Below are 25,674 nucleotides of genomic sequence, written 5' to 3' on the forward strand. Positions count from 1 at the left end.
CCTGTAATCCCAGCACTTTGGGAGGCCGAGGTGGGTGGATCACAAGGTCAGGAGATCGAGACCACGGTGAAACGCCATCTCTACTAAAAATACAAAAAATTAGCCAGGTGTGGTGGCAGGCACCTGTAGTCCCAGCTACTCAGGAGGCTGAGGCAGGAGAATGGTGTGAACCCAGAGCGCGGAGCTTGCAGTGAGCCAAAATTGCACCACTGCACTCCAGGCTGGGCGACAGAGCGAGACTCTGTCTCAAAAAATATATATATACACACATACACATACACATACATATATATGTATATGTCTATGTAGCATAGACAGCCCTATCCACAAGAAAAATTAGCCACATATGTAATTTTAAGTTTTCTGTCACATTTTTTAAAAAATCGTTTAAATAATATTTTTATTTACTAACCCAAAATATTATCATTTCAACCTACTCAGTATTTTTTACTTTTTCTTTTTTTTGAGACAGGATTTCACTCCCATCAACCAAGCTGGAGTGCAATGGTGCAATCTTGGCTCACTGCAACCTCTTCCCCCTGGGTTCAAGCAATTCTCCTCCCTCAGCCTCCCAAGTAGTTGGGACTACAAGCGTGAGGCAGCTAATTTTTTTTTAATATTTTTTGTAGAGATAAAGTTTCACCATGTTGCCCAGGCTTGTCTCAAACTCCTGGGCTCAAGTGATCCACCCACCTCGCTCAGCCTCCCAAAGTGGTGGGATTACAGGCATGAGCCACCATGCCTGGCCGATTATTACTTTGTATTACATACAGTCTTCTAAATCTGTTGTGTATTTTACACCTAGGGCACATTTCAACTTAAGATACTAAATGCTTATCAGAAACACGTAATCATTTAATTTCATAAAACTTACAACTGAAAAAGTAGACTTACGTAGAAAAGTTGTTCCAACAAAGTTGTCCAGCATAATAACTGAATCAAATATTAATCATTTTCCACTATTTGTATCCATACTAACAAAACAGTTTTTAATGTAAATAAAATTAAATAAAACTGAAAAGTTCTTCAGTCACACCATTCAAACTGCTTTAATACTCATTTCTTTCACTAACAAGCATTTCTCTGCATGTTTCCTCTTATATGAACTGTCTATTCACCATCTAGATAGCTTTAAAGAAATATTTAAATTACCATCCTAAAGTCCCTTTAATTCTACACTAAATCAGATGCTCAAACAGTATTTTACAGACAGGTTTTTTAATTAAAAAAACTTGGTGTTGACTATAAACCGGAGTACCTTGTACACAGTATATACTTTAATGCTGGAACTCTAATTTAAAAGGTTTAGCCGGCTGGGCACAGTGGCTCACGTCTGTAATCCCAGCACTCTGGGAGGCCAAGGCAGGTGGATCATGAGGTCAGGAGATCGAGACCATCCTGGCCAACATGGTGAAACCCTGTCTCTACTAAAAATATAAAAATTAGCTGAGCATCGTGGTGGGTGCCTGTAACCCCAGCTACTCGAGAGGCTGAGGCAAGAGAAACACTTGAACCCGGGAGGTGGAGGCTGCAGTGAGCCAAGATCGTGCCACTGCACTCCAGCCTGGCAACAGAGCAAGACTCCATCTCAAAAATAAATAATAAATAAAATAAAAAGTTTATAGTTACTATACATATGTTTGTTTAATATATTTATGATTAACTTCCTACAGAACCCTCAGTCAGAAATGTTTCCTATCACATTTGGGATTAAGGAAAAAAAAGAAGTAGACATGGTGAAACCTCGTCTCTACTAAAAATACAAAAATTAGCCAGGCGTGGTGGCGCGCCTGTATTCCCAGCTATTCGGGAGGCTGAGGCAGAAGAATCGCCTGAACCTGGGAGGCGGAGGTTGCAGTGAGCCAAGATTGCACCACTGCACTCCAGCCTGGGCGACAGAGCAAGACTCTGTCTCAAAAAAAAAAAAAAAAAACCTCTAGAGATACTTTTTTATATTGGGGAGGAAAAGCATTTTCTAAGAACTACAAGGTTTTAGGCATTAATAGAATATACATATATACTCTAGAATATATATCAAGATACATGAGAACATTCAAGTTCTAGTACATATGCTTAAAAATTAGCCTCAACACTTAAAATTAAAACTATTATATCACTCCCACAGGCTTTATAGATTATGCAGCCCAATTTGCTCATTTTAAGAATAAGAAAAACATACAATTAAACTACTGTTTGGGGGGAAATCAAGGCCAGGTCTTATTTAATGTTATTTCATCTACAGCAGTGCTTGTCAAGTTTAACATGAATATACATCATCTGAGTATCTTGTTCAAATACATATTCTGATTCAATAAATCTGGGCTTGAGTTTGAAACCACATTATTAAATCCAAGATGATGCCAACATTGCTGGTCCTTAGGATGTAAGGACTAACAAGGTTCACTCTGTTTAGCAAGTGTTTAGGTAAGTGCCATTCATTTAATTTCATTTCATGTAGTTTCTAACAATATTACAATAAAATTTTCAAGGAAGGAAAAAGTTTTCAAGCTAAAACTGTAACGCTCTATTTTTCCTGGGAGACTGCTAATACTCTGATACAACTAGCCACTCCAGGGTTGCTATCAAGGGTTTGATATACCAAAGTTCAAAACAGTCAAGGTACATAAAACAATCTCTACTTTAAAAAGGAAAAAGCTATAGAAATTATTTTAAAATGTTAACATGATATACAGCTAGGATTGAAAACTATCAGCTAGTTGAGCTTTATTAAACTATTAGTCTAGCTCATCCAATCACCTGGGTGAGCTTTTATGACAGTGCTGGGTCTCCCCCACAAGACTGATGCACCCTGGGATACGAGGATTACAAGTACTGACAAACACACAAACTTGGATTTCAATAAATTTTTTTGAAAGAAAAAAACAGCTATTAGTCAAATAGATACCACAAGAAAATATTTTAACTCATAATCTGGTCCTATAAAACATTAAGAACTTATAAAGTCAACTTTATCTCATATAAAATTAGAACTACAATGCAAATTACAAAAGCAAAAATTTTAAAGACTCCAGGAAAGGACCTATTAACAATTTCAGTTGCCAAGTATTTTCTGCCATTAGCCTTGTCCCTTTCTAGCCAACAACAAAAGACCACCCTAAAAGACTTTTAAAAATGCTTTAAAGAGGGCAGGTGCAGTGGCTCATGCCTGTAATCCTAGCAGTTTGGGAGGCCAAGGTGGGTGGATCACCTGAGGTCAGGAGTTCCAGACCAGCCTGGCCAACATGGTGAAACCCTGTGTCCACTAAAAATACAAAAATTAGCTGGGCGAGGTGTCACACGCCTGCAATCCCAGCTACTGGGGAGGCTGAGGCAGGAGAATTGCTTGAACCCCAGAGCCCGGTATACGGAGGTTGTGGTGAGCTGAGATCCCACCACTGCACTGCAGCCTGAGCGACAGAGCCAGACTCTATCACGAAAAAAAAAAAAAGCTTTAAAGAGTATATAATATCATTCATCTTCTTTCATTACTATTAAATCAGGAAACAGAGTTGTTTTTCCTATAGGATTCACATACTATTTTCCACTTGAAATGTACCCCGTTTCCATAGTAACTACCACTGATGTCACAGAATTTTTGCTATTCCCACTCAAAGAACACTAAGGCATAAAAATGCCTTTAAGCGTTTATTTTTAAAAAATGAAGAAAAATGTAAAATGGTTTACAAGTGTATAAACTCAAACTATTATTCCCAAAGTTTGTCATCAAATATTAACCAGTTCTTAAAGCATACACCTGAATATAAGTGTACTTTAAAAAAATACTAAAGTTAGCTAGGCGCGGTAGCTCACGCCTGTAGTCCTAGCCCTTTGGGAGACCGAGGCAGGTGGATCACTTGAGGTCAGGAGTTCAAAACAAGCCTGGCCAATATGGTGAAACCCCATCTCTACTAAAAATACAAAAAAATAGCTGGGTATGATGGCAGATGCCTGTAATCCCGACTACTCAGGAGGCTGAGACAGGAGAATCACCTGAACCCCGGAGGCAGAGGTTGCAGTGAGATGAGATCGTCGTGCCACTGCACTCTAGCCTAGGCAGAGCAAGGCTCCATCTCAAAAAAAAAAAAGAATACTAAAGTAAATTTAAATTTGGTATTTTAAATGAGGTTGAAATTTAAGAAGTCAACTTTGTTAGCTAGTCAGGAGATTCTAGAATGAACGATGGCTCAGGGGAATTTTTTTTTTAAGATTTTGGGTGTTTTGCTTGTTTGTTTTGAGATGAGGTCTTGCTCTGATGCCCAGGCTAGAGTACAGTGGCACAATCACAGCTCACTGTGGCCTTGACCCCCAGGGCTTAAGTGATCCTCCCAACTCAACTTCCTGAGTAGCTGGGACCACAGGCATGTACTACCACAGTCAACAAATTTTATTTTTTAGAGAGACCAGGTCTATGTTGCCCAGGCTGGTCTCAAACTCCTGGACTAAAGGGGCCTCCTGCCTCCGCCTCCCCAAAGTGCTGGGATTCCAGGTGTGGGCCACCACACCCAGCCTCGGGGAACTCTATCATCAACAAGACAGAAATTCAGACATTCTATTCAGGTTCTGCAAGTCCTCACATTAAGGCTCTTCATTTCCTTCTACAGAGAAGTCTTAAGAAAATCTCACCTCAAGTCAAGACCAAAAAAAAAGGGTCTTGGACTGGCTCTTAGGTACTTTTTTGGGGGGAGATGAGGGAGAACATACTTTTGTTATGTGGACCAGATTTTTAAAGAATGAGAGCACACGATATTGAAACTTTCTTACTTTAATATTTTTAGGTAAGTTGTTTATACCCTAGAGAAATTCCTGCATATATATACAAGAAGAATGAAACATGGTTCCTTGTTCACCAAACTATTGTTTGTAATTACAAAAAAAAAAATTTGGAACAACCTAAATACGCATGGATAAATAAAAGTCAGAGAATTGAAATTAATGCATAAGATCTAAATATTTACATATGGATAAGCTCCCACACCAATGTGGAATGAAAAAAATTAAATCAAGCTACAAAAGAATACAGTCTGAACCACTCATCATGTTTTAAACACAACAAAATACTGTATGTTATTTATGAAATAGGCAAATGTTATAAACTATTTAAAAACCAGAAAGCATACACCACTTTCAGGACAGATGTATGTATGTCTATGAAGAAAGGGGAAAAGAGAAAGGTTATTAGGAGAACCATTCAACTGCATAGTAACATTTTATTTCTCTTTTAAAAAGGATTTGAAATCAATATGGCAAATATTATATATTAGATCAATGCAATGGCTACTTGGGTATCTATTTTATCTTTCTCTGTCATTTTTGTAAGTTTGAAATACATTACAATTGTTTTGAATGAAACATTTTAATTTGCCTAAAAATTTACCTCCACAGGCAAGAAAACTTACATTTACTGAAATGACTCAATGAAATAATCCTCTCAACAACCCAGTAACTTAGCTATTAGCTCCATTTCAGAGAGAGGAAATGTGGATATTCAAATATTTTTTTAAAAATTATTTAAGATTCTACAGCTACAAGGTAATGCATGCATCAAGATTTCTTTTAAACCCATGCTGTTTCCACTATACCAAACTGCTTTTCGATGTTATAGGATAATTCTTAAACAGATCAATCATTGTTCCCCAGTGATACAGCCATAGAAAGGAGATTCAAATCAGTCCACATAATGATGCTTATCATTTAAAATAAATCCCTAATATTAGCTAATAAATTCTTATGAGTAAAAAACTACAAGTACAGAATAAGAATGGGTTTAACGGGCTTGTTTTTGCTTGGGAAAGGTGGATTCACTAACATCTGGTATTTGAGATTTCTAGCTCCCTAAAGTTCCACATTAAACTAGATGTTTGGGAAAAAACTAGAGTAACCAAAATAATCACAATTACAAATACACATAACCCTTCCTCACCATACATATCACAGGGTAAAAAAACTGCTCACTAAAGAAAGGTCAACACATTTGTAATTCAATTATTTATCATGGACCTATGACTGAGCTAATACTGTCAATATTTAATGAGCCACAGCCACACCGTAAAACAGTGAGTCTCACACCCACTAGAGTTTAAGAACCATCTGGGTAACCGGCTCAGAATACAGATTCTTAGACCCCACCTCCAGAGTCTGATTCAGCTGATCCATGGAGTCCAGAAATCTACATTTTTAACAAGCACCCCACTAACCAGCACCATGGCAATTCTGACACAAGGGGTGAAAGGTCTAGAATTGGAGATGCATAAATCTTTATTCTTTCAATAGTCACTGAACACCTACAACACAGTTCTGAGAACTACAGATTCAGTAGTAAAACAAAATTAAGAACAACAACAAAAATCCTGCCCATAGGAGCCTACATCCTGAAGATAGAGCAAGAGAAAACACGTATGACATCAGCGAGTGTTAAGTGCTACAGAGAAAAGTAAAGCAAGCCAAGGGAAATGGAGGCAGGAGTTGTCATTTAAGACAATAGTCAGAGATAACTTCTCCTACAAGATGACATTTGAGCAAAGAACTGAAAGACATGGACATCTGGAGGAAAAGAGGAAATAATATTAGTAACTTTCTCATCCCTCAAAATAATTTACTGTATGAAATAATTTTAGGTGCTGTAGCTTTTACTACAAAGAGTGAAAAACACAGAGTGCCTACTATGTGCCTATTATCTCTTTAAACCTCAAAATCACTTTGTGGAGTAGCTATGAGTTTCCTTGTTTCCATAAAGGAGGACACTGAAGCTCAGATTAAGCAATCTGCAAGGACACACATTTTGTAAGTAGTCAACTCAGGATGCACGACCAGGTCTTTGTAATTGTCAAAATGCATTATCTTCCAACTAAGCCAAACTGTTAGTGTCTTTATGATCAAATAAGCATGTTTGTTGAACAAACTCACAACTGAATTCTTATATGCTTAGTATTTCTAGAAACCTGAAAAAAGTTACCAAAAATACAAGTTGTTTATTTAAAAGGTGGGGGGGGGGGGGTTATTTATCGTCTTTGTAACAAATCTTGGCATACAGCTATTTTTCCAAAAATTTCCTAGTTAATATTTATTTATACAGTCAGCAAATCATTTACACAGTCTCCCAATATTTGGGGATCAATTTTTTCTTCATAAACTTTCTAGAAGGGCAAGTGTTAAATTGCACACCTTTAAAATATAGGATGCAATAATAGTCTATTTGCCCATCTTTGGCAAGATATGCACATATATTTAAATATAAGTAAATGTGCAACTCCCTGTTTCCTATTCACTGACTCCAACAATTCTCAGAACACCTACTATCCAATGTGTCATGAATTACGAGGAAGACCTCCCACCCTACCTACTTCACACTGGTAACTAGAGAGCAAGGCACTATGCTAGACAGAAGTACAATTCAATAACAACAGTCCTTACTCTTAACGGTTCTAGCACAAACAAGTATAAAAGGATACTGTAACATAAAGGAAATGCTATTTGAGTTTAAAAAAAGCAGCCCTTTTTGGATTATCTAAACTAGGGTTATCAATAAAGACATTCTGAAGACGGCTGCATCTCTTAAGCCCTGAGGATCAGATTAAGGCTAACTTTAAAAATGTAGTCTGGGCCGGGCACAGTGGCTCAAGCCTGTAATATCAGCACTTTGGGAGGCCAAGGCAGGCAGATCATAAGGTCAGGAGTTGGAGACCAGCCTAACCAACATGGTGAAACCCTGTCTCTAGTAAAAATGCAAAAGTTACTTGGGCATGGTGGCGGATGCCTGTAATACCAGTTACTCAGGAGGCTGAGGCAGAAGAATCACTTGAACCCAGGAGGCAGTGGTTGCAGTGAGCCAAGATTGCGCCACTGCACTCCAGCGTGGGCAACAGAGCAAGACTCCATCTCAAAAAAAAATAAAATAAAATAAAAATAAAAGTATAGTCTAAGAATGCTGGACATCATCCCTGAGGAGTACCACTGACAATTTCAGAGCAGAGGAGAGACAGAATCAAAGCTGTGTTGCAGAGATAAACTCAAAGTGATGAGTAAGAAGTGTAATGAGCAAATCAGATATAAGGCAATTTCAAGAGCCTGGATATAAAGTGAGAAGTCCAAAGTCAAGAGGTGACAGTAAAAATGGAAGAGCCAGTTCTTCAACATCATTCTTTGGCCTAAGGCCACAGATAACACTAAATTGTTCCATATCTGTTATAGGAGACACTCACTTTTCTTACATGCCTTATAAAAAAACAATGTACTACATTTCTATTTCCAGAAGTATTTTTAGTACAATGACTCTAAGAGTTCCAAGATTTTGTAGCACAGGGATCAAGAATTAATCAAAAACAGAGAAGGTTTCCTTGACTTAGGCATATAGTTTAAGCATTCTCTTTTAGGCTCAAAAACTAACTTTCTAAGAGTTGTAAAGTATCAAGCCCATAAAAGAACTATGAAATTTGGGATAGCCAGTTAGCAAGGGAATCATACACACACACACACACACACACACACACACACACATACACACACACACACTTAAAGTTAGAATATTTAAATTTAGAATAGACATTTAGATTGAATAGGGCTACTATGACAAATTTCAAAAAGCTTTATGCCAATACTCTGGAAATTTAGACACTAAGTTCCATTCTGCCACATCTCTCTACCTCTGATGACTGTTACAGCAGCAGTTTAAAAAAAGAGAAGGCCAGGCATGGTGGCTCACGCCTATAATCCCAGCACTTTGGGAGGCCGAGGCAGGCGGAACACCTGAGGTCAGGAGTTCAAGACCAGCCTTGCCAACATGGTGAAACCCTTCTCTACTAAAAATACAAAAAATTGACCAGGTGCAGTGGCTCACACCTGTAATATCAGCACTTTGGGCGGCCAAGGTGGGTGGATCACAAGGTCAAGAGTCTGAGACCAGCCTGTCCAACATAGTGAAACCCCATCACTACTAAAAATACAAAAAAAATTAGCTGGGCGTGGGGGCAGGCGCCTGTAATTCAAGCTACTTGGGAAGCTGAAGTAGGAGAATCGCTTGAACCCTGGAAGCAGAGGTTGCAGTGAGCAGAGATCACTCCTGGGTGACAGAATGAGACTCTATCTCGAAAAGAAAAAAATTAGCCGGTTGTGGTGGTATGTACCTAAAATCCCAGTTACTCGGAAGCTGAGGTAAGAGAATGGTTTGAACCTGGGAGGCGAAGGTTGCAGTGAGCCGAGATAGCGCCACTGCACTCCAGCCTAGGCGACGACAGCAAAACTCTGTCTCAAAAAACAAAAGGTAAGTATTCACTCAAATTCCAGACTTGGCTCAATACAGACAAAAGTCCTACTACAAGAGCAGCTGTGAAAAGAAGGGAATGGTGCCAAAAGGAGACAAATAAACATCCTTCCAACTAGATAAAATGTGACTAATATGAAAAAAAACAAAAAAACAAAAAAAAAAGTCAGAGCTTCGCACTATACTCTCCTTTTATCCCCTCTCTAGTTTGGCAATTTGAGGGTACATGTCAGGATTCCTTGTAGTAAACAAACACATACGCTCAAAAACAGGAGGAAGGAAGGAGACATTAGCACGGTTTTTAAGTTGCATTTTGAGCCCCTCAGACAATTGTTCCAGGAATTGTCCAGTTATTTAAACCAATTATTTGCTGTATTTGGCTACAGAAAAACAGCCCCATTCCTTTTTTTTATGAGGCATACTCTGGTCTTGGTCTTTCAGTTGCCTCTATCTAATTGCTTTTAAGTATTTTTTTAAGCATCTCTTTCAGATTGAAAATTCTCAGAAATCAGGGTCAAATGCTTAAATTATGTCATAAAAAGGTTACCAAAATACTGCCTATCTTTTTATCTTCAAACCAGTGGCAAAGCCTACACTTTGCTCTCTAAGATCTAACCATTCTTCAAAGTGTGACAAAGCCTCCCTCTTCCATGAAATGTTCCTCTACAACTCTAACACATGGCAATTTCTACTTCAGAACATATAAGCTTAATAATAAACTTAACTCACAAATATGCATAAAGTCTCTATGATCTACGCGAAAGCTCAGAGCAAGCACCTGTCCCATGTTATTTTTTGTAGGTATTCGCTACAAGCAGCTCAAAAGCCCTTTTATAAGGTAGCTATACAATATGTCAACTAAAACTATCAAGGGAAAAAAGCTAATTCTTTGTCTAAGTATGGTCCTCTATTTGCCTGTCCCATTCCGGCCTCTAGTCCCAAAAGAAAACTAACCCCAGTCCCTTCATGTCCTACCCTCAAGAGAAGAGATGATAACTTTGTGCACTCAGTACATGCCAAACACTTTAAGACATTATCTTTATTACTATTACTATTATTTTTTAGCAACAGAGTCTCACTATGTCATCCAGGCTCAGTTCCATCCTGCAGCCTCAGCCTCCCAAAGTGCTAGGATTAGAGGCACGAGCCACCGCACATAGCCAAGACATTATCTTTTAATCTTCAAACTTTTCAGGTAGGTTGTTTTTACTTCAGGAAAGTAAAACTTGTTTGTAGAGATCTGAACCCAGCTCCTAAGCTTGATTCTCTTCTACCACACTACTAGGCACTAAAAGAGATGCCCACTCTCTGACAATAAAAAGAGATAGGAATAAACAATCAATATATCATTAACAATTTAAGGCCAGGTGCAGTGGCTCATGCCTGTAATCTCAGCACTTTGGGAGGCCAAGGCAGGCAGATCGCAAGGCCAGGAGATCAAGACCATCCTGACTAACATGGTGAAACCCCGTCTCTACTAAAAATACAAAAAAAAAAATTAGCCGGGCGTGGTGGCTGGTGCCTGTAGTCCCAGCTACGAGGGAGGCCGAGGCAGGAGAAGGGCGTGAACCCAGGAGGCGGAGCTTGCAGTGAGCCGAGTTCATGCCACTGCACTCCAGCCTGGGCAACAGGGCGAGACTTCGTCTCAAAAAAAACAATTTAAAACAATTTTTTTGGTTGGTTTTTTTTTTTGAGACAGAGTTTCACTCTTGTCACCCAGGTTAGAGTGCGACAGTGTGATCTTGGCTCACTGCCACCTCCACCTCCAGGGTTCAAGTGATTCTCCAGCTTCAGCCTCTGTAGTAGCTGGGATTACAGGCGCTCGCCACCAGGCCTACCTAATTTTTGTATTTTTAGTAGAAATGGGGTTTCACCATGTTGTCCAGGCTGGTCTCAAACTTCTGACCTCAGGTGATCTGCCCACCTTGGCCTCCCAAAGTTCTGGTATTACAAACGTAAGCCACCACACGTGGCCTAAAACAACTTTTTAAAAGTACTCCAATAGCACGCCTAAAGACTAAGAGACTACCACTAATAAGTTCAAAAAAATTGCCAATTTATTTAAGAAAAACACAAAAGAAACCAACACACACAATTCTCACCAAAAAAATACAAAATTAAAAAGCAAATATGAAAAATAATTTCCTGCATGCAAACAGGCTTTTATAAAACAATAAAGGAAATACTGAGAAATGTTCAAAAAATATTACAAAGCAATTAATAAAAAGAATTCAGGGCTGGGCACAGTAGCTAACGCCTGTAATCCCAGCACTTTGAGAGGTGAAGGTAGGAGGATCACTTAATCCCAGGAGTTCGAGACTAGCCTGGGCAACATACTGATACTTCATCTCTAAAAAAGTAAATTAAGTAATTCACATTTTCAATTACCATATTACTATTCCAACATCAACTACAATCAAAAAGTTGCAAATTAAACTAGTACTAAGCCCATTTTTACCTATATGTTGGCATTTATTTTTAATTAACAACACCCACCGTGAACAAAGGTACTTGCAAACAAGCACAAACCTAACCCTGATGAAGAATAAATGGGTAAAACCTTTCTGAATGGATCTAGCCATGTGTGGCTTTACTCTCGAAAATGTACATGCCAGGCTGGGTACGGTGCCTCACATCTGTAATCCCAGCACTTTGGGAGGCCAAGGTCGCTAGATCACCTCAGGTCAGGAGTTCGAGACCAGCCCATTTTTAGTAGAGATGAAACCCCATCTCTACTAAAAATACAAAATTAGCTGGGCGTGGTGGCACATGCCTGTAATCCCACCTACTTGGGAGGCAGAGGCACGACAATCGCTTGAACTCAGAAGGTACAGTGAGCCGAGATTCTGCATTCCAGCCTGGGTAACAGAGTAAGACACTGTCTCAAAGAAAAAAAAATTTTTTTTTTAGTAGACACAGGGTTTCACTATGTTGCTCAGGCTGGTCTCGAACTGCTGACTTCATGATCCACCTGCCTCAGCCTCCCAAAGTGCTGGGATTACAGGTGTGAGCCACCACACCAGCTAATTTTTTTTTTTTTTAATGAGCCAGGCACGGTGGCACACACCTGTAAGTCCCAGCTACTCAGGAGACTAAGGCAGGAGGTTCACTTGAGCCCAGAAGGTGGAGGCTGCATATTTGAGACCCTGTCTCAAAAATAAGTACATAAATAAAAAATAAAAAGTGCTGATAAAAAGAAAACAGCAATTTATGAAGATGTTATTAATAGCCATCTTGAAAAAAATCTAAGAACAGGGATGTTTCCCCATCAAAACTTCTCTCAGATTTGTCATTTAAAAAAATCAAGACCAGAAGGTGGCTCACACCTGTAATCCCAGCACTTTGGCGGCTGAGGTGGGCAGATCACCTGAGATCAGGAGTTTGAAACCAGCCTGGCCAACATGGAGAAACCCTGTCTCTACTAAAAATACAAAAATGAGCCAGGCGCAGTGGTGGGCGCCTGTAATCCCAGCTGCTCAGGAGGCTGAGGCAGGAGAATCACTTGAACCCGGGAGGTGGAGATTACAGTAAGCCGAGATCACGCCATTGCGCTCCAGCCAGCGAGACAGAGTGAGACTCTGTCTCCAAAAAAAAAAAAAAAAATCAACCCAGCCGGGACAGTGGCTCATGCCTGTAATCCCAGCACCTTGAGAGCCCAAGACAGGCGGATCACTTGTGGTCAGGAGTTTGAGACCAGCCTGACCAATGTGGTAAGACCTGTCTCTACTAAAACATACAAAAATTAGCCAGGTGTGGTAGCGGGTGCCTGTAGTCCCAGCTACTTGGGAGGCTGGGGCAGCAGAATCGCTTGAACCCAGAAGTGGAGGTTGCAGTGAGCCAAGTCTGTGCCACTACACTCCAACCTGAGCAACAGAGCAAGACTCGATCTCAAAACAAAACAAAAAAAAAATCAGTCCCTGGCCCAGCAGGGTAGTGCAAGCCTGTAGACCTAGCCACATAGAAAGCTGAAGTCGTGGGGGCGGAGGGCACACCCCAGAAGTTCAAGGTTGCAGCAAGTTGTGATTTGCAGCCTGGGCAACAAGAGTAGCCCCCATCTCAGGGGGGGGGGGGTTGGGGGGGGGGAGGGAAGTAAAGAAAAAAATATAAAAAGATAAAAAAAAGATTAGGAAATGGCAAAAATCAACTCCCCGATTCTGATAAAGGTGAAATTAAACCAACTTTTGGCATCCCACAAATTCATTCATTGAAATGTTTAAAAAGCTCCCCATTTACTGTGCCAACTTTCCTCCTTTAACGAGTTTCTTTATAGAAGGCTTTCAAATTTCTAAAGTGCATTTATAGGTTTCACCTCTTTAATAAAAAAAAAAAAAAAAAAAAAAAAACAGAAAGAAAGAAAGAAATGGCTGGGTATGGTGGCTGATGCCTGTAATCCCAACACTTACTTGGGAGGCCGAGATGGAAGGATCACTTGAGTCCAGGAGTTTGACACTAACCTGGACAAGACAGGGAGACCCCATCTCCACAAAAAATTTTAAAAACTAGTCAGGCGTGGTAGTACACTCCCATAGTCTTAGTTACTCAAGAGGCTGATTCAGGAAGACTATGTGAGCCAGGGAGGTCAAAACTACAGTGAGTGGTAATCACGCCACTGCACTCCAGCCTGGGCAATAGGGCAAGACCTTGTTTCAAAAAATAGAAACAAAACAAAATTAAAAAAAAAAAATCACCGTAAGTTTGCTAGAGTAGATATTAACCACTGGGAAGGGGAAAAAAAGTTACAGAAAAACATTACAGACCCAGGCAGGGTGCAGTGGCTCATGCCTGTAATCCCAGCACTTTGCGAGGCCGAGGTGGGTGGATCACCTGAGATCAGGAGGAGTTCGAGACCAGCCTGCCCCACATGGTGAAACCCCGTCTCTACTAAAAATACAAAAATTAGCTGGACATGGTGGCAGACGCCTGTAGTCCCAGATATTCGGGGGGCTGAGGCACAAGAATCGCTTGAACTCATGAGGTAGAGATTGCAGTGAGCCAAGATCACGCCACTGTACTCCAGCCTCGGTGACAAAGGGAGACTCTGTCTCAGAATAAATAAATAAATAAAAATAAAACATTACAGACCTAGTATTAAAATCTAAGTCTCCATTCTAAATCCATTTCAAAAGTCATAGCAAGTTTACAGAACTAAAGTTAAAATGTTAAAGATGGATGTAGTTCTAATCACTGACCATGACTCTATTCTAAAGGATTAAATGAAGGGAAAAATAAGGTTTTATGAGATTCACTGTTAGTATGGTTTCAAGTTACTAGGGGTTTTTGTTTGTTTGTTTGTTTGGCAATCCTATGCATAACAGATCCAAGTTAGATTTTGCAGATTTACTGTTTGAAAAGCCAATGCACTATACAGTCAAGTCAGCCCTCCATATCTATGGGTTCCACATCCATGAATTCAACCAACCAGGAATAGAAAAATTCTTTAATTGCATCTGTACTGAACATGTACAATTTTTTCTTGTCATTATTCCCTAAGCATACAGTGTAACAATGATTTACATTGTATTAGGTATTACAGTCTAGAGATTAAAGTATACGGGAGGATGCACATAGGTTCTATGCAAATAATATACCATGTTATACCAGGGACTGGAGCATCCTTGAATTCTGTCATCAGAGGGAGGTCCTGGAACTAATCTCCCATGGATACCAAGGGACAAGCGTACTTGGAAACTGCTGTAACTACTCATATGAAATCCTGTAATTGAAATAAACAATTCCAGAAGAACTACTTTGCCCCAAGATTAAACTGTCTAAAATGTACGTTTATTAAAATGAAGATCGCTAAGAAGCATGAATATATAATCACATCTTATGTTAAAAACTGAACAAACACCTTCCAAGTTGCCTATTTTGAAAATTACTTTTTAGTTCGAAGGTTCATCTTAAATAACCACCCATTATAGTAACAACCACCTCCAACAGACTACTTCGCACTGGGTTAAGCACTTTTAACACATTTGATACTTATAATAACCCTATCATGAACATATTATCAACATTTTACAGCTAAAATTTAAAACTTGCCTACCACCCTTGCCCAACCTAAATCTCTGTCCACATTACAGGAAAAAATTATAACTTTCTATTGCAAATATACACGTTATATATAATAGCATAACAACACAAGTAGCCACACTGGTACGTTCTTACATATATGTTACTATGCCATAAGACACTTTTACAAACTGTAAAGTACTACAAAACACTTGTACCCTATCATCTGTTTCCCACGACAGCCTTGTTACAGATTATCACTATTGTATGAGGGCTCAAGGCTCAGAGAGCTTAAGTGAAATCACTCATTTGACTCCTCATTCTTTTCCCACTACATTATATCCTCCTTATGATTAAAGACGCATTGCCGCCACAATCAGAGCATCTTTGCAATCAAAGATAAAATGTACTAGAGATCCTAGATAAGTATCTTTCACCAGTTACATACTTCTCCAACAAGTTATTACAGTTACCGGCCAGCAGGATATCCAGCTAGCCTCTAAGTGGTTGTTTGGGTGCCAATTATAAAGTTGTATGAACAAGGGTTGTATGAATACTTTTTATTAAGCTAGTAGCTTAAGCAAGGGAATCCCCTAGATTCTGCTTGTACTGGTCAGAAAACCAAATCCAAGGTCAATCAAAAGTACATACTATCTTCTTGGGAAAACAGAGGGTGTTAGTCTTTTATGACTTGAAAGTTGTTTCTAGTAACTATCATCAGACCATACACCACACAGCCATTTGTCTCAGAGTAGGTAGTGAAGGTGGCTACTTAAATACACATACTTTTACAAAACTGTATCCAAGTTTAGCAATATGTGTGTACACCCAAGCACACAGAGACACGTCCCATAACTTGGAAAATCATTTGTAAAAGTTATTTTGGCCTTGCACTTCTGAATACTTCATGCTTCTCCGTGTCCATAACAGAATTGTTCTACTTCCTTTACTAATCGTTCTACTTCTTTCTATAATATCTACCAAGTGTTATCCTATTGCCATCATATTTTCAGGTTGGTATTTTCTTCCTGCTATCCTTTTATTCGGGGGGACAGAATTTTGCTCTTGTTGCCCAGGCTGAAGTGCACTGGCACAATCTCAGCTCACTACAACCTCTACCTCCCAGGTTCAAGCAATTCTCCTGCCCCAGCCTCCCGAGTAGCTGAGATTACCGGCATGTGCCACTGCAACCTCGACCTCCCAGGTTCAAGTGATTCTCCTGCCTCAGTCTCCCAAGTAGCTGGGATTACAGGCATGTGCCACTGCAACCTCCACCTCCCAGGTTCAAGTGATTCTCCTGCCTCAGCCTCCCAAGTAGCTGGGATTATAGGCATGCGCCACCACACCCGGCTAATTTTGTATTTTTAGTAGAGACGGGGTTTCTTCATGTTGGTCAGGCTGGTCTCAAACTCCTGACCTCAGGTGATCCACCTGCCTCGGCCTCCGAAAGTGTTAGGATTACAGGCGTGAGCCATCACACTCAGACTCAGACTGCTATCCATTTTTAAAGCCGTAGAGAAAGCCCTCAAGTGTTCTGTATCACGTGTGGTGTGGAGGACTAACAGATAGGAAGAAACCTACTAGAATAATGAATTAACTGTGGAATCAAGTTCAGTTATTCTATGTTCACATCTACATTCCTTAAAGTAAATAACTCGCAAATTTTCGAGAAAGTAAATAATACACCTGGACTTTGAAAACCCAAAATGTCTAGGAAATCAGAATACCATTACACTTTAAAAAGAAGAAAGAAAAGAAAAAAGCTGCTTCACTGCACCTATCTGGAGAAAACCCTTGCTCTGTAAAGCTCTAAACCACCATTACCAAAAAAAATGTTTAACTTCTACTCCTATGCCTTACATTTCTGGTTGTTAACTTTAAGAGCCTGCCAAACAGCTTTGCTGACAATTGTGTGTGTCAAACAGGTCTTCCAAATGACCATTAACAAATTTTTAATATATCTTGCTATGAAGTTCTAAAATTTAAGAAACATATGTTGAACTTCAGCATCACCAAACTAGTTAATCAGTCTCCCCATATTCTTAGCAGCTGCCTAATACCAACTGTGGAAAAAGCATAATTTTGGAAAAGGTCTAACAATTTCAAGAAAGTTACTTATACTTGTGAAGTTACAATACAGTCACAGAAAAACGAATCCTGAAATATACCTATGTGTACTCGACTTAAGGCCATAATCTTATTTTCACTCAGGGTTTCTTTTCCCTATAATATCTTTACTGTAAGGCAGCTCCTTCTCCCTAAATAATTTTGAAGTATTTCAAAACACTTTACTAAATAGATTTAATCATATCTATGGAATCCTATCAACTTTAAAAGCCAATAAAATGAGGGCTTATTTGCTTTCTAAAGATCCTACATTCCTAAAAGGATAAACACAAATCATCTTCCTAACACTAACCTACTAAAGTGACACTTGACTCACCCCAACTTGGTTTTTGAAGCTTATTTCTCCAGGAAGCAGACGGAGACAAAGAGTTTCTACACAGTCAAAAACAGATGATTCCCTGTTCATTCACAGCCTGTTTCTTCTTACTTTAAACACAGATCCTACCAACTTCATTTAGTTTTTAACTCATTAATGAGTGGCTCGGAGCAAATAAGCAGATACAGGGGCTGTTTTAGGCAATCATTTGCTGGGAATGGCCATCAAGTGAAGGTCTTCCTGCCCTGTCCTAAAAAATAAAGGACAAAAACCTATGAGTAGCAGACAAAAGCATTTATTAAATAATAAATGGTGGGCCCTATTTCAACAACAATCTGAAGAGTATCACCTCTTCTCAAAGTACCACAGCACAAAAACTTTGATAACCATAACTGAAGTATAAATTTATGTTTCTTTTCATAAGGTAAATACACAGAATATTTTGAAACTGCATCTAAAACTCTTACCTCAAAAAAAAGGAAAGAAAGAAAAGAATACACACATCTTCCCCTAGAGTCCAACCAAAAGAGCAAAATTAATCCATCCGCATTCCAAAACAATTAATTACTTAAGAAATCCAACCAGCACAGATCTAAGGCGAAGCTTCTTCTTTGGTAGTATTTTATTCTACAGAGTGCTACCATTGTACAAACAGTTCTGTCAAGTGTTTTGGTTGGCAGACGATAATAAAATAAGCTTTATTTCCTTTTCTTTCTCCCTTAGCAAAACTCCGGTCTGTCATCACCTCTGACATGCGCCAAGGACTACCAGGAATGATGAAGTATATTTCAAATAAACTTTCCTATTAAAGCGAGTCCTTGTGGTTAATATCATACCAAAATGTTTTACATTGTATCCAGCAAAACCTTTACAGACTGTAAAAAAAGAAATCTTAAGACACGAGCTCGTATTTAGTGTATTTAATAATAAACTCTTATCTTGGCCGTACTTACCAAACCGTAGGCTTTTACTATTTATAAGCCTTTGAAAAAACTTTACGCCTTTCTTAAGTACCATCAAAATTTTCAATCAGGATTTCATGCGATCAATTCGCACCACAGTGAGAGATCAAATGCTAAACTCCTATAAATAGGGGTGTTATGAGTGAGAGGGATACACAACACTGCGCTGCCAACGCAACTGCGTCTTCAAGGGGGCAGGGGCGCTCCTGGTACACGTACAGTAGGAGCTCACATTCAGCAAAAGCAAGGAGTCAAGGATCAGGTGACTTCACACCACAGACACTTTCAGAGTGATCAGGCCTTACTATCGCCCAAATGACTCCTAAACGGCTCATAACCCCAGTTTGACCGAAAATCTGGACTTGCACCCTAGCCACGCACAACCCGCGCGAATGGGTTCGGGAGCCGAGGAGCCTCGAAACGCGAGACCGGGGACAGAGCCCTGGCCTGCGGACTGCGGTTCCCTCCAGGAAGGGTGTCTAAGGAGCTTTCGGACCCGGCAGCAAGGTGTCTGCTCACCGCGCGACCTCCTCCTCCGCGGGGCCCATCGTGCCCCAGTCACCCCTTCCTCCCGGTACGCGCGGGGGACAGCGAGCGCCCGCCAGCTAACGGGTCGCCCCGCCGCGTCCGGAGCTCGCCGGGCGGAGCGGAGCCGCAGCCGACCTCCCCGCGCCCTGGGCATGCGGCCACCGCTCAAGGCCGCCCCCTAAGGTCGGGGCGGACACGGCTGCAGCCACGCGGCGGTCTGGCGGGCAGGGGGCCGGGCCGGGCGCAGACGCGCGCGCCACTGGTTCTCCCAGCAGCTACTGGAGCCGCGGCCCACTAGCAGCCCTTTCAGGCCGCGCGCTGCGGGAGCGCGGGGCGCGGCTGAGGCTAGGCCCGGCGGGCAGGCGGGGCGGCGGGAGGAGACCTCAGCCAGCCGCGGACTCCGACCCCGCCGCCTGCGGCCGGTGCCCGCGAGCCCGAGCAGCGAGCGTCCTCTCCCCACCAGGGACCCGCGGCCTCTGCCCCGCTGGTCCGTACCTAGGGAGGTCGTGGACGAGACGTGGTTAACCGCGGCGCTTGGGTCGCTGGTCCGCCGCCGGCGCCGCAGCCCCTGTTGCGGTTGCTGCCCTCGCGCTGCCTCGTCCCCCTCCGCCATCTTGTACCGATTTAAAATTAACTCCCCACTGACGTCAAACGCCGCCGCCGCTTTATCAACCTCCCGGGAGCCGGCGGGGCGGCCGGCGGGTCCTAGAGCCTCCCTCGGCCCGTATCCCCTCGCCCTCCCTCCGCCCCCGCCCCGCCCATCGCTCGCTCGCTCCGCCCCCGCCCTGCCCGCCTGCAGATGCGTCTCCCCGGCTCCAAGCTTCTGGTCGGACCGGGGCGGGGATGTCCCTGTCGCCGCCGTCTCACACCCCCACCTCCCTGAGCTCAGCACCACACCCCCTTAGCGCTGGGCCAGGCTGTGCAAACGCAGAAGGGATCTCCACAGAACTAAGTCCCTCCCTCCCAATTCGCTTTACATCTCTAATCATTGATTCGTGCATCCTGCACGTGAGGTAGCTTTCGCACTCCTCTCCTTTTCATCGCCCCCTCCTCATCACAGCCATTCCCCTCTTCTCTCCCCACCCACCCCCCAAGCTGTTGCCAGTGCCGTGCTTTTCCTCTTGATCTTTTCTCTCCTCACCCAAGTCCCTACTGCTGCTTCCCCTCCCCCCCACCATCCTAAGGTTTGTTTGCATTCGTTCCCTATCTACTTATGAGACCCTCCCCCATCTTCTCAACTGTGTATACCCTGGCCCTGTGCTCCTAGCACCTTACAGAGGCAAGCCACAGAGCACTCTAATCGTAAAATGAATCGTGGCAGGTTCTTTCCTAATTGTGATGAACCTTCTTCTGGGGATCCAGTGACATCCAGTAGAAAGTTCAGGTCACTTTTTAAAATACAAGTCAGCCTGTGGAGGCGTCTGTGAAACATGATCCCTTTGGATTTTTACCATGCTGCCAGCTGCATTAGAAATTCCGCTTCTCCAGTAAAAACAGATGTCTGGGTGTACAAACAGCTGTTTTGTCCAGGTCTTCTCATAAGTCTAAAATTCACAGCCTGCACGATCTCTAGAAAAGCACGATCTCTAGAAAAGGTGGTGTTATTGAAGCTTTCAAAATCCCATTCTAGGCAGGGCGTGGTGGCTCACGCCTCCCGGGTTCAAGCAATTCTGTGCCTCAGCCTCCCCAGTAGCTGAGATTACAGTCCCCCGCCACCACACCTTGCTAATTTTTGTATTTTTAGTAGAGACGGGATTTCACCATCTTGGCCAGGCTGGTCTTGAACTCCTGACCTCGTGATCCACCCGCCTCAGCCTCCCAAAGTGCTGGGATTACAGGCGTGAGCCACTGCGCCCGGCCCATGCAAATATATTTCAACAGAATATGGAGTTTGTTCTCATTGTCATATAAATCTAGGTAAATAACTATATACATGTTCTTGGCAATATTCTTTGAGTTACTAAGGTTCTAGTTCTGGGACTTGAACCATCTCCACAATCCAAAGAACAGTTACCCTTCCCCCTCCTTCATATTGGTGGCAGGCTCTTTATCAACTTGTTAAGTGATATTCCTCTTATGTCCTTGTGATATATGATTTGGAGAGCTCACTTTGTCAAGACATTTTCTGTTTTATCATTGGCCTGAAAAACATAGTATTGAGGAGGAAGAAGAAGAAGGAGAAGGAGGAGGAGGAGAAGAAGGACAAAAAATCTTCACAAGGATTGTTCTACAAAGATTTATTTACTGTCATTTACTCACTAAACAACATTTGCTTAGGCACATGGAAAAAAGAAACCATTTACAAACAACACAGCATAGGCCGTTTGCTAAATTAAGGTTGATACAGTCAATGACAACAAAATCTACCTGAATCCTTACCAAACTGCAGTGTTCACCTAAGCCAGATCACTCTCTATGTTTAGCATAGGCACTCCTTTGGAAGGTATTGAACATCTTACACGTAATAAAAGACCTTATGGTTTCTTTCACTGTGCCTTCGACTTTAAGGACTTCAATTCTATCTACTAATCTAGGCTGCGACCCTGTGTGTTTCGTGTTTTGATTGGTTTGCTCATAGGCAAGGAAGCCTATGTTCTTCTCTTTATGGTGTTCTGCCTATCTTGTCTCCCAAACCCACTCTCTCCCCAATCTGTGGTTACTATACCTGAATCAAGAGAAGTCAAACCATTATTGAAAAAAACAAACAAACAAACCAGGCTTGGTGGTTCATGCCTGTAATCCCAGCACTTTGGGAGACCAAGGTGGGAGGATCACCTAAGATCAGGAGTTCAAGACTAGCCTGGCCAACATGGTGAAACCCCATCTCCACAAAAATACCAAAATTAGCTGGGCATGATAGTGGATGCCTGTAATCCCAGCTACTTGGGAGGCTGAGGTGGGAGAATCACTTGAACCTGGGAGGCGGATGTTGCAGTGAGCTGAGATCATGCCATTGCACTCCAGCCTGGATGGCAGAGTGAGACTCCATCTCAAAAAAAAAAAAAAAAAAAAAAAAAGGCTGACCCTGGGTACACTGCCTATGAGTTAGCCCTGCTCCACAAGAAGCGATACCGTTCAAAAAAGATTGCTGCCTGACACCACCAGCTCAAAAAACAGAATTAATTAATTAATTTTTTTTTGTCCAGAAAAAAGTCAGTGATTCCTAAGGAAATTTTTTCTCTGTCACCTCTCAGGGAGACATTCCTTCTTATAAGTCTTCTATGGGAAAGCACAGGGTACTGAGAATATGAGAACTGACAAGAACTTGCCCTAGATCATTTTAACCTTCATGGAGATGGTGTAAGATAGAAGGAATGGGCCAGGCAGCGCGGTGGCTCATGCCTGTAATCCCAGCACTTTGGGAGGCCAAGGTGGGTGGATCCCTTGAGCTAAGGAGTTTGAGACCAACCTGGGCAACATAATGAGACCCTGTCTCTACAAAAAATACAAAAATTAGCCAGGCACGCACCTGTAGTCCCACGTGCTGAGGAGGCCAAGGTGGGAGGATTGCTTGAGCCCATGAGGTCGAGGCTGCAGTGAACCAAGATCATACCACTGCACTCTAGCCTGGGTGACCAAAAAAAAAAAAAGATAGAAGGGAAGGTCCTCCCTGTGAGAGGTAGCGATTTAGATATCCATTCGTGGCAACCACTCTCTTGCCTGGGGTGATATCAGATGGATGGGGCAAGGTTAGAGTAGGGAAAAGCCAAAGACAAATACAAAGCAGTGTTGTCAATAGAAAAGGTGTTGGATATTGCTGAGGCTGAAATGAGATAAACTACACTCTCTGAGAATGAAAAAGGCTGTCTATGTTGCGGGCAAACCGCACCTCTGCAGACCTTGTTATCTTTTCAGTGATGTGTTTCCTGGAAGTTTTGTTTAAGCTACACCCTGCTTGCAAACTGTTGCTCCTGAAGATATGTATTTTCTTGTGCAAGAATGGTTTACAGAAATGAAGAAGTTGTTTCTCTGAGACTACGTGGAGTTCTGGACACAGGCAGAGCTGCTTCAGGGCCCAGGTTACAAAAAGCAAAACAGGGCTGGTAAATTGGCCTCAGAGACCTGAAGCACTGGAGGTACTACAAAGCAATGAGCTTGACCCAGTCGCCGATATTCTCATGATGGACTCTGTAGGCTCCGTTCATTGACCTGAGGGGTAGAGACCATTGATTTGTCCCAGAAGTTGTACAGTGACTGTGGCTAATGAACTGATTTGCCACAGGTGAGGCTTCCTTTCGGGGAGGGGCCAGGGAGGAAATATTTTGTAGGGACATAGGGAAATCGGAGTTTCTGCTGGAGTAGATGTGAACAAGAAAACGGACTCTGGTCTTGGCTTTGTCTTTGTACTTGAAAAGTAAGTAAATAGAAGAGAATAGAATAGGGACTCTGGGTTATTGACTGGCAGAAAAATTTTATTTATATCCAAAGCTAGTGATTCAGGGTCTAAGAAGACCTTCTAAGAGAGATCAAATTAAGAACATCAAGAATTGCTGGGTATGGTAGCTCACGCCTGTAATCCCAACACTTTGGGAGGCCAAGGGGGGCGGATCACAAGGTCAAGAGTTTGAGACCTGGCCTGGCCAACATGGTGAAACCCTGTCTCTACTAAGAATACAACAATTAGCCAGGCATGGTGGCACGTGCCTGTAATCCCCGTTACACAGGAGGCTGAGACAGGAGAATTACTTGAACCCGGGAGGCGGAGGTTGCGGTGAGCCGAGATCCCACCGCTGCACTCCAGCCTGTCTAGAAAAAAAAAAAAAAAAAAACAAGAAAGAAAAAGAACATCAAGGGTTTCTGGGGCTAATACTTGTTGTAGGAGCCTGGACATGGGCGCATACCTCTCTGGCATAGTCGTTCAAGTTGAGACTTGCGGGCATCTTCAAAGGCATATATTAGCCCCATATGAAACACTGTGGGTAGATTCGTTTCTGCCTGGGTTTACTTCTTAATATTAGGTGTTCTTTTTTTCCTTTTCCTTTTTCTTTTTCTTTCTTTTTTTTTTTTTTTTTTTTTTTTTTGAGACAGAGTCTCACTCTGTTACCCAGGCTGCAGTGCAGTGATGCGATCTCAGCTCACTGCAAGCTCCGCCTCCCAGGTTCACGCCATTCTCCTGCCTCAGCCTCCCCAGTAGCTGGGACTACAGGCACCCGCCACCATGCCTGGGTAAGTTTTTTTATATTTTTAGTAGAAACGGGGTTTCACCGTGTTAGCCAGGGATGGTCTCGATCTCTTAACCTCGTGATCCACCTGCCTCAGCCTCCGAAAGTGCTGGGATTACAGGCATGAACCACCGTGCCCGGCCAAAGTTCTTTTTTTTCTAGAGCAAGGGATAGACAGCTGTCCCTTGTTAATGCAAGAGGGAAATAATGATCCTTCCTAGCCGTATTCCTCTGCAGGGGCAATGACTTAAACTGGGATACATGAGTATCAGAAGGGCTTAGTGGAAAAAATAGCAGCTTTGAGTTCACACCCCAACTCTATCTACCTCTTGGTTTTATGACCAAGATCATTAACCTCTCTGACCTTCAGTTTCCTCTGCTGTAAAAAGTAAAGGTCTCTTCCTTGCATTTTTCATTATGATTATAGATCACATAGATAAAGTAGCCCAGTGCTGGCACATGGCAATAAATGATAGCCATCGTGATTAATGCTCCAATAAAACAGCTCTTTTAAGTCTAAGAACAGATTAAAGAGCAAGAACACAATTAGTAATAATACCTGTTCATAATTTCATTTAATCTATGAAATACTTTCATGAGGGAAGGATTGTTGACATCATCCTCACCATCAGCATTCTACAGAAACAGGGACTTTAAAATGTTACGTAATTTCTTCAAGGCCATATGACTAGTAAATTGAAGAGCTGAAATTTGAACCACTGAATTCTGTCTGTTCTGAGAGCCCATGTTCTTTTTTTCTTTTCCTTTTTTTTTTTTTTTTTTTGAGACAGAGTCTCACTCTGTTACCCAGGCTGCAGTGCAGTGATGCGATCTCAGCTCACTGCAACCTCCGCCTCCTAGATTCAAGCAATTCTCCTGCCTCCACCTCCTGAGTAGCAGGGACTACAGGCACATGCCACCATGTACAGATAATTTTTTGTATTTTTAGTAGAGATGGGATTTCACTGTTAGCCAGGGTGGCCTCAATCTCCTGACCTCATGATCCACCTGCCTCCGCCTCCCAAAGTGCTGGGATTACAGGCGAGAGCCTGGCGAGAGCCCATGTTCTTTTTTTTTTAAGACAGGGTCTTGGTCCTGGCGCAGAGAAAGACTCCATTTCAAAAAAAAAAAAAAAAAGGACAGGGTCTCACTCTGTCTACCAGGCTGGAATGCAATGGTGCGATCTCGGCTCACTGCAACCTCCACCTCCTGGCTTCAAGCGATTGTCCTGCCTCAGCCCCCCGAGGAGCTGGGATTACAGGTGCATGCCACCATGGCTGGCTACTTTTTGTATTTTTAATAGAGATGGGG

The 25,674-nt window shown here is 42.0% G+C and overlaps 1 protein-coding gene across 5 annotated transcripts in view; it reads right to left on the reverse strand.

The window, feature by feature from the left end:
- The window catches only part of ATL2 (atlastin GTPase 2), a 79,217-nt gene extending 59,275 nt beyond the window's left edge, over positions 1-19,942 (reverse strand). For 2 of the 5 annotated variants that reach the window (XM_023216316.3, XM_023216320.3), the window contains exon 1: positions 19,697-19,838. In XM_023216316.3, coding sequence (XP_023072084.2) covers positions 19,697-19,814 — 118 coding nt within the window. In that variant the 5' untranslated portion in view covers positions 19,815-19,838. Of the gene's footprint in view, positions 1-17,711; positions 17,962-19,696 lie in introns of all 5 variants that reach the window. The other 3 variants (XM_023216317.2, XM_023216318.2, XM_023216319.3) reach the window with 3 other exon arrangements.
- Between the last annotated feature and the right edge of the window lie 5,732 nt (positions 19,943-25,674).

Source organism: Piliocolobus tephrosceles, chromosome 15, assembly GCF_002776525.5.
Source record: "Piliocolobus tephrosceles isolate RC106 chromosome 15, ASM277652v3, whole genome shotgun sequence".
Taxonomy (NCBI): Eukaryota; Metazoa; Chordata; class Mammalia; order Primates; family Cercopithecidae; genus Piliocolobus; species Piliocolobus tephrosceles.